The sequence below is a fragment of the Hordeum vulgare genome, chromosome 6H (genome assembly GCF_904849725.1).
Source record: "Hordeum vulgare subsp. vulgare chromosome 6H, MorexV3_pseudomolecules_assembly, whole genome shotgun sequence".
Taxonomy (NCBI): Eukaryota; Viridiplantae; Streptophyta; class Magnoliopsida; order Poales; family Poaceae; genus Hordeum; species Hordeum vulgare.
The window spans coordinates 350,662,507-350,672,543 of record NC_058523.1 but is presented as its reverse complement, the minus strand read 5'-3'; the positions used below and the strand labels follow the sequence as shown (position 1 = coordinate 350,672,543).

At 51.9% G+C, this 10,037-nt stretch overlaps 1 protein-coding gene across 1 annotated transcript; it reads left to right on the top strand.

Moving 5' to 3' along the window:
• Positions 1–722: 722 nt before the first annotated feature.
• Positions 723–8,679, top strand: LOC123401753 (serine/arginine-rich splicing factor RSZ23-like). The gene is made up of 5 exons (XM_045095607.1): positions 723–869; positions 1,067–1,173; positions 6,159–6,247; positions 7,140–7,392; positions 8,004–8,679. The coding sequence occupies exons 2-5, from the start codon at positions 1,085–1,087 to the stop codon at positions 8,392–8,394; spliced, it is 822 nt and encodes a 273-aa protein (XP_044951542.1). The 5' UTR covers positions 723–869; positions 1,067–1,084; the 3' UTR covers positions 8,395–8,679.
• Positions 8,680–10,037: the final 1,358 nt, after the last annotated feature.

Sequence of the window (10,037 nt, the reverse complement as noted above, 5' to 3'; positions counted from 1 at the left end):
CGTCTACCCGCAGGCCTCCCGCCTCTCGGGGGAGTGCTCGTCCGAGGTGAGCGTGGTCGCGCCTTCGACGCCCGCACCCTCGACCATCAACCTCAACGCCACACCGGTGGCCGCTGGCTCGTAAGCCGGAGGCGCGAGGAAACGCGCGCGGGAGACGCGAGCCGACCAACATTGTATGCCGGCGCTGGCATGGTGCTGGCATATGAAACATGGTCGCTGGCATGATCGGCCGCAGACCTTTTTTTTAATATGTTGATTGCGGACATGAAATGGGTCGGCTCGTTGGGCGCACTGTCGTCCCAAATCTAAAATAAGGCGGACGCCGCGCGGGTGGCCTATCCAAACGGACAAAAAGTGGACAAATTTACCGTCCGTTTGGATCGGTCCGTTGGAGTTGCTCTTATACCCTACCGCCAAGGACATCAGCGGTAGCAAAATGATGAGATCCAATTTTTTTTAACCAAAGTTAGATTCGACTTAACTTTCAGCAAAAAATCAAAACAACGAATTTTACGACCGGAGGTAAGTAGTAGTAGCTAAAAAGGACGCCCCAGGGGTCAATCCAGAGGGGCAAACAGTGGTCCGGACGATCTTGAACCAGCAGCTCATCCGCCACCGTAGAAACCACGAGGCAACTCATGAGTCCTCTTCCGCAATCCCCATCCCATCCCATCCCATCCCAATAAACGAGAATTCCGTAAATACCCCTGGCCCCGAGGCGTCAGCCCTTCGCTCCCTACCCTCCCCCCCTCTCTTCCGCCCGCGGCGGCTCAGACTTAAACCCTAGAGCCGCTCCCCTCCTCGCCTCCGAAGCGCTCGCCGCCCGATTCGCCAATCCCCAATCCCCCCTTGGAGGCGCTCCCCCGAAGGTAAGTACGCCCCACAGACCCCCCGGTATCTTCGAGTTCCAGGCCCGCGTGCCTAGCCTTTGCGCTTCATCCTGTTCCCAAAACGCGAGAATTTTTCTGGGGCGTTTCTCTTTTTATCTGCGGGTGGATGTTAGCAGCTGCTTCGTGCTGGATTCGGCAGCATTTCTTAAAGATTTTTTTCGTTTTTCCTCTTGCAGGGCCTGCTGCTGCCTGTCATGGCTCGCGTCTACGTGGGGAATCTGGATCCGCGCGCCACTGCGCGCGAGATCGAGGACGAGTTCCGCGTGTTTGGGGTTCTCAAGAGGTGAGATGCCTGTGATTTGTTTAACAGTTCTGAAGCTAGTACTACGGTACATACCTTTTCACGAGTTCGGTGTGATATAACTACTGTGCTTGCCTGTAGACATGCTAAGTTGTAGTTTCACATTTCATGTTCAGTTGGTGACTTGCTCGTCTGCTAAAAGTATACGAGCCAAGTATATCGGTATGCTGGCTATTTAGTACGCCTGATTTTAGTGCATGATGCGTGTGAAATTGAGAGTTGAGACTATCTCTTGGTGAACATGATGCAGCTTTCTGTTTGATAAATAGAAGCTTTTATGCATAATTATATCTTAGCTGCATTGCTTGGTCACTTCTATTCCTTTCAATCCGTTTCTTTGTTCATATGGTGAAGTTTCCCTGATAATAACAGTTTATGTCACTGCATTTTGTGATTTTTTTAATTTAAGTTCAACGGGGCATGCATGTGCAGATCTTCTGTATCTTACTGTTATGACTGTTGTGCATTATAGCCGGCGGAGGCCCACGGGCGCGGGCAGTTAGGCCCAAAGGCGCGGGCAGTTAAGCCCAATGGCGCAGGCAGTTACGGGCTTGGCCCAACTTATTGTTATTTTTATTAGCACCTAAGGGATTATATAAACCCATGTAAAGACTCGTTTTGATATTAAGAAGTAGCAATCATTATTGCTCGGCTTTTGCCGAGACTCCAAAACCCTAGCCGCCCCAACGGCCTCCTTCTCCCGACGCGACCTCAGCGCCGTTGCCGGTGCCTCCAGCCTCGCCAACCCTCCTTCGACCACTACAACCTAAGATCTTGTCTTGGTAGGAGCCTTGCTCCTATCAATCTGGTATTAGCTGTCTCGGGTGCGATCATGTCCACTAATCAGCCCACCGCCACCCTTCTGCTGCCAGTCACCACCACACCGTCGGCCTTGTCGGGGCCGATCGCATCTGCCGCAGGGATGCCGCCGGGCTCCGCCCCCTTCGCCTTCACACCAGAGGAGATGACGGCTGTGCTCCGGGAGCTCGGGCAGGCGGTTGCGGGCATCCGCACCTTCCTCTCGGGACCCTATGCCCCGCAGGCCGCAGCAGCCAGCCTCTTTCGCCTCCACCATGGCGCCCAGCAGCAGCCACCGCCATCGCCTTTGCCATCCTTCCCTGTCGCTCCACACTCCCATGGGTCACTAGCCGCCGGCTTGGGGGCGTCCTCGGGCCCAGGGGTGCCCATCCACCAGGTCCGGTTTCCCCCGTCGCCATCCCCGTTGCCGGCTTGGCTCGCTGGGTCCCTCGGGCCGGTCTACACGACGGCCTCGGGCCAGCCACACTTGTTGCCGCTCGCGCCGTCGCACCCGGCCATGCCGTACGGCGTCCCCTCCAGTGCCATCGGCCCATACGATGGCGTGGACAGACCCCGCCCGGTCCCCTCACCCGGTTCCCCGGCCGCCACCCCCCGCAATGGCACGTCCTTCCCAGGCCTTTGTGGCACCCAACGTCGCGGTCGTGGCGCGCCTATTCCGTCGGCTCACACCGGCCGAGCAACTCGAGCGCCGTCGTCAGGGGCTGTGCTACAACTGTGACGAGCCCTACGTTTTGGGCCATGTCTGCCCGCGACTCTTCTACCCGTAGGCTGCAGACTACATTGAGGTGGCCGCCACCGCTGCCGGGCTCGGCAACTTGGCCGCTCCACTTTATGCGGAGGTCGCCTGGGGGGCCGCTCAGGCGAACGCCTTCCTGGTTGCCCTCCATGCTCTCGCGGTATATGGACGGAGAAGACGATGTTGCTGTCGGTGACGATCAATGGCGAGCGCCTCCTAGCCCCTACTGGATACATGCTCCACCCGTAACTTCCTGTCGGGGTCCACCATGCCCCGCCTGGCACTCCAACCGACTGACAGGGAGTAGATTCGGATTACCGTGGCAAACGGTGATCGCCTCCACTGCCAAGGCATTGCCCAACATGTTCCCCTCATCATCGGCGACGAGCACTTCGCCGTCAAGTGCGTCGGCATCAACTTGGGCCGCTTTGACGTCATCCTTGTCGTTGGTTTTTTGCGGACCTTGGGTCCCATTCTTTGGGATTTCAACGCCCTGACGATGATATTCTGGAGCATGGGTCGCCGCGTTCGGTGGGAGAGCGTGGGTGGCGCTGCCCCAGCGAGCCCCCAGCCCCAGCTGATGGCGACCTCCATTGACCCCGTGCAACCCCTGTTGGATCGCCTGTTGCAGCAGCATAGTGACCTCTTCGGCGAGCCACATGGACTTCCACTAGTCCGGGCCTACGACCATTGCATTCACCTGCTGCCGGGCACACCACCCGTGGCCGTGCGACCGTACCGCTACCCTCAGCTTCGAAGGACGAGCTGGAGCGGCAGTGCGCGGCCGTGCTCGCCCAGGGCATCATAAGGCCTACCACCTCGCCGTTCTTGGCGCCGGTGCTCCTCGTTCGCAAGATTGATGGCTTGTGGTGATTCTGCATTGACTACCGTGCTCTTAACATCAAGACGACCAAGGACAAATTTCCAATACCTGTCGTCGAGGAACTCCTGGACGAGCTACATGGGGACTGCTTCTTCACCAAGCTCGACCTTCGCTCCGGTTACCACCAGGTGCGGATGCACCCGGACGACGTCGCGGAGACGGCCTGTCGCACCCATTATGGCCACTTCGAGTTCTTGGTGATGCCCTTTGGCCTCGCCAATGCCCAGGCGAGATTTTAGGCCCTGATGAACGAAGTCCTCCGCCCCTACTTGCGGCGGTTTATGCTCGTTTTCTTCAAGGACATCCTTATCAACAGCTCGCCCTGGGCGGAGCACTTGCAACACGTTGCCATCGTCCTCAATGAGCTTCGGGTGCACCATTTGTACCTCAAGCGTTTGAAGTGCTCGTTCGGCATGCTGTCCGTCGCGTATCTCGGACATCTCATCTCAGCGGAGGGCGTTGCCATGGATGCTGACAAGGTCGCAACTGTCGCGACCTAGTCGATGCCGCACTCGCGACGGGCCCTTCACGGGTTCCTGGGACTCGCGGGCTACTACTGGAAGTTCATCCGGGAGTTTGGGCTCATCGCGGCACTGCGCACGCTAGTGTTGCGCTGCGACCCCTTCGCCAGGGACACAGACGCGGCCGAGGCCTTCCAGACACTTAAGCAGACGCTCACTACGGGGTCGGTCCTCCAGATGCTTGACTTCGACAAGCTGTTCACGGTGGACTGCGACGCCTCGGGCGTGGGGTTTGGCGTCGTCCTTCATCAGGGTGAGGGACCTCTCGCGTTCTTCAGCCGGCCTTTCGTCGCGCGCCATCACAAACTCGCGGCCTACGAGAGGGAGCTCATCTGCTTAGTGCAGGCGGTGCGCCACTGTGGGGACGGCCGTTCTTGATTCGCACAGATCACTACAGCCTCAAGTTCCTATTGGACTAGTGCCTTTCCACCGTTCCGCATCACCAGTGGATCAGCAAGCTCTTCGGGTTCGACTTCACCGTCGAGTACCGGCAGGGTTGCCTCGACACCATGGCGGACGCGCTGTCCCGCCGCGATGCTGACCACGACATGGGCACTGTCGACACCGAGGGTGCTGCCTTCTGCACCCGCTCGGGGCCCTCATTCGCCTTCATCGACGGCATCCGCTGCGCCACGGCGACCGCTATGGATGCGCAACATTTCTGTCAGTGGCTCGAAGAGGGTGAGTCGGTGCATGGACGACGGCTTACTCCTCCATGGGCGGCGCCTCTTTGTGCCGGATCACGATGATCTGCGCCACCAAACCATTCTCCTGGCACACTCGGCCGGATACGAGGGGGTGCAGAAGACCCTTCACCGCCTCCGAGCTGATTTTTACATACCCGGCGATCGTGTGCTGGTGCGAGATTGGGTGCGGTCCTGCCTGACTTGCCAGCGCAACAAGACGGAGACACTTTAGTCGACGGGGCTGCTACAGCCTCTTGAGGTGCCCTCTCAGGTCTGGACTGACATATCCATGGATTTTATCGAGTGTCTTCCCAAGGTGGCAGTTAGGCCCAATGGCGCAGGCAGTTACGGTCTTGGCCCAACTTATCATTTTTTTTATTAGCACCTAAGGGATTATATAAACCCATGTAAAGACTCGTTTTGACATTAAGAAGTAGCAATCATTATTGCTCGGCTTCTGCCGAGACTCCAAAACCATAGCCGCCCCAGCGTCCTCCTTCTCCCGGCACGATCGCAGCGCCGTCGCCCCGCCTCCAGCCTCGCCAGCCCCTCCTTCCACCCCTACAACCTAAAGATCCCGTCCTGGTAGGAGTCCTGCTCCTATCACTTACTCCCTCCGTCCGGAATTACTTGTAACCAAAATGGAAAGAACTGAATGTATCTAGAACTAAAATATATCTAGTTACATCCATTCCCATGACAAGTAATTCTGGACGGAGGGAGTATTTTGGATTGCCATATGCTAAAGAAATATAATGTGGTACAAGTTAATAGGCTTATATGAAAATAGCGAAGGTTAGAAAAGTAAGAAACTAATATAAGAGATGTAGAGGCAACATTAAGTGAAGTTATGTGTGGGTGCAGATGATGGCATCATCGTAGTAATTCTTTAATTATGTTGGGCTGCCAGTGTATGCCTTTTCACTGGAAGTACCAACAGTTAATGTGAGAACTAATGCATGGCTCAGTTGTACCTTTTTGAACTCAACAGTCATGCGTATCTCATTATTTTGAACTTCTTGTCTATTGGTTAAAGGGTTATATGTTTCATCTTTTTCCCCAAGCTACTGGTGTATTTCTGAATGTATCAAGCTGGTGGGTCTTGTATTTGCGTGGCAAAGAGTTATGTTGTTTCTGCTTTCTCGTTAGTTGCTGGCTTGCTGTTGATTAGGATGATTTTAACTTAACTGTGGTAACAAGGATGTTCCACTGGTTGCTTGATGTGAAGTATGAAATTGATCTCCATACAATAATTACTTAGATGTTTTTGTGCGTGTGGAAATTGGATCGATTGGTTTTGAATTGACTTGTTTTCATTGCAGTGTGTGGGTTGCTAGAAAGCCACCAGGATTTGCTTTCATCGACTTCGATGAGACCAGGGACGCAAAGGATGCAATTCGTGAATTGGATGGTAATATGATAATCATTTTTTTCATGACGATTCTGTCTCACTATCTCCATAAGTTAGTAGATTCATGAGTCTAGTTGAGAAAATATTAACGGGGATCATTTCGTGGTTGCTCATTGATCCTTAACCTCATCCCAATAAGTTCACTAATCACTAGTCTAGATTTTCATACGACTGACAAGTAAAAAATTTGTAGTCTATTTGGCTTAGCTAGCTCATCTTTTAGCTGGTGATGCTAGTGAATTCAGGCCTGTTCTTGTGGGATTTATATTGAATGGTCTGATGTATAATGCTTTGTATTGTCTTTTCATCAAAGGAAAAAGCCAAAAAAAAAGGAACTGTATTTGCACAGAAACATGCAAATATATTAGCCCTGTATTTGAAAACTGTGAACTGCGGCCATGACCAGAAACTAATAACTAATCAGTATCTATAATCCAGTAGCAATGTGTATTAATATGTCCTATCCAGTCAGCAGGCACACTCACATATAGGCTATAACATGATCGCGGATGGCTAAGATAATTATGCTGCACTACACGATAACTGCTTTTGTTTACTGAGACTGGCAAGCATTATCATGTGCATTTCCTTCGAAATAAAGAAACTTGGATGACCTTGGTATACCGCCAACTTATAAATCATAAAATGTTCAACTCTGTTTGAACTTAAAACTGATAAGACTTAAGAGATCTACCTTTTGTTTTAAGGTCTCCTAGATTTGAGCAAGTTCCAATGTCATCGTATGACGACTACTTGATCAGCAACAAATTAGACATTTTCATTATTGGAGATTGGACTTCTGTTTGCTTTAGCTGTTATGGAGTCATCTGTTTGTCTGAACATTCATCAATTTGCGATTATGACAATCGTGCTAAATATGCTGTGCTAATAGGTAAGAATGGGTGGAGAGTTGAGCTGTCAACCAAATCTGGCAGTGGCCGTGGCCGAGAACGTGAACGCTCTGGAGGTTCTGATATGAAGTGCTATGAGTGTGGTGAAAGTGGTCACTTTGCACGAGAATGTCGCCTACGGATTGGTTCTGGGGGCCTGGGTAGCGGAAGACGCCGCAGCCGAAGCCCGAGGCACCGCAGCCGCAGCCGTAGCCGTAGCCCAAGATACCGCAGGAGCCCAAGCTATGGTAGAAGGTATGCCCTCCTTTCACAGACAAATGATGTTTTAGGCATGGACACATATATAGGGCCTGAATATCCAGCAAATGTCATATTTTTAGGCATGGCAAGTCAAACGTTTTTCATGGCAAATTATGTTTCTCGAAGATGGCAAGTTTAGTTAATGAGCATGGCAAATCCGTCTCAGTTTATTTTTTTGCTTGAAAATTGTCGTGCTTGCAAACTAAATTTGCCATCCTCGTGCTAACATAAATTCCCATGAAAACTATCGATTTGCCATGCCTAAAAATCTGAGGTTAGATTTTTAGCATTTCCTTAACTATATAGGCTTGAAGAACAAAGGAAGTGTTTGTGAAAGTTCTTCAATTTCTGATTCTTACTTTCTTGCCCAAGTCCTATGTCATTTGCTCCGTGTTGGTAAAGTGGTTTAATGTTTCCCTTTTTGTTTTGTCTGCTACAATTTTCATTTGCTTTGTCAATAGATCAGAAACATAAATTGTGAAGAACCATTTATGTACATCAACAGATACAACAAATTACTGACAATTGCCTTGCCATTCTAGTAAGATCTCTTATGAATACTTTAGCAGCTGTATGCTCAATGCTTTTATCTTTACCTGATTCAGGAGCTACAGCCCACGGGATCGGTCTCCCAGGAAGCGAAGTTACAGCAGATCACCACCGCCTCCCCGCGCGCGGAGCATCACCAGGTCTCCGCCGCCTGCCCGCGCACGAAGCATCAGCAGGTCACCACCGCCTGCCCGTGGGCGAAGCATCAACAGGTCACCACCGCCTACCCGTGCACGAAGCATCAGCAGGTCACCTCCGCCTCCTCGCGCCAGAAGCATCAGCAGGTCACCACCGCCTCCTCGTGCCAGAAGCATCAGCAGGTCACCACCACCTCCTCGTGCCAGAAGCATGAGCAAGTCACCACCACCTGCTCGTGAACAGAGCTATAGCAGGTCCCCTGCACAGCCACCCCAGCGTGAGGAGTCCCCTTATGCTAATAACGCGTGAGCACTTAGTTCCACAATGCTGGAAGTGTTGTGGGGTGGGGGCCTCCGCTTGTTTCCCTGAATGTTTTGGTATGACTATTGAATTGCCAGGCGACCGAGTATGTTCTTCGTTGGCATTTTTTTTTGCTGCTGATACAATTGCGGAAGCAGGATTTCTCTTGACTGGATGACTCTAGCGTATGTAGTTGGTCTTAAGACAAGATGTGTTTTTCTTCTGTAACATTTGTACTGATGGATTATTTGGATGCGGTGCATGGATATTTATGTGCTGAAACCGTTTCTTGAATCCTGATGTGCCACCGAAGGCAGTCTGTTAGTTTTCTGTGCTTTAGAGACGTGTAGCCCTAGTTTAAAAAACCGGACCAGACCAGCGGTCGAACTGGAAAAAATCAGAACTGATGACCTTATTGGTGTTTTAAGCTAATAAGACCGTTCTGCAATTAGACCGGAGGAAACTGGTTAAACCGGCTAGTTTTTTTGGAAAACAGGTGAAACCTTTCATGATATTGATGCCTATTTAGTCAGGTAGTACGAAACGAAAATTCAAGAGATTCTGCAGCATGATGTGCAGCTAAAAAAGGCTTCAGTGCAGCTGCTGCTGTTTAAGGGCATCTCGAACGGGATCACGGAATGACCATAACAAACCAAATGTTTTGACCCTCTTGCACTTGTGGTCCAGTTACCTGGCTTAGTTGGGCAGCTTTTGCCATCCTTAAACCGTCTGCATATGTAAATCCAACGTGGTTCTTTATAGGTTTGTTTGTCAGTCGGCCCTGGACCGCTGTCGTGTTCGCCCCTCACTGCCCTGGGCTATCGAACAACCCCATCCGTCTCTTTCGAACTTCAATTCCGATGCACACCTAGCTTTCCGAGCCACATCAATGCCTACTTAGAGCATGGAACAAACGACATTGATGCCGTTTGGTCGGACCGGACAGGAGGGGCGGCGGTGACCGACCTGACCTCTCATTTGCTGCCACTTCAATGCGACGTAGCTTTTCAGGAACAAACTCTAAACGCTATGCCACATTGAAGCGGTTGACCGCCTCGCCGAGGTTTTATAAGCTGTGTATAGGCACCATCCACGTCGCATCATCATATCGCTCCACATGTCATCCTCTCTTCCCCTGCAACTCCGGTGATGAGCAAGTCGTGGGCCTCGGCGCCGGTAGGCGGCGCCTCCAGAACGGGCTCCGGAGGATTACAGCGACACCCCTCTCAAACTCTGGGGCCGTCGTCCTCATCGGCAGACGGCTCCTCGAAGAATGTGGAGATCGTCATCTCCTCCTACAACAAGGAGGACCAGACGCTGCAACACCAGTCGGCATCGGGGCAGGGCACGTTGTACGCCGCCACAAACGAGGAGTACAGGCATGAGATGAACGACATGGTGGCACCACCGAGGACGCCCTCCCCGTCAAGCCGAAGCCCGTGTCCCCTCCATGCTCTCCCAGCGCAACCGTGTAGGATCCGAAGTATGTCTAGAGGGGGGGATGATTAGACTACCTGACCATATAAAAATTTAGCCCTTTCCTAATTTTAGCTGTGGGCCAGTTTTAGCAATTATGACTAGTCAAGTTCACCCTACACATGCACATCTAAGAATATATCAACGGAAAGTAAAGACATGCAAATGTAAGTAGA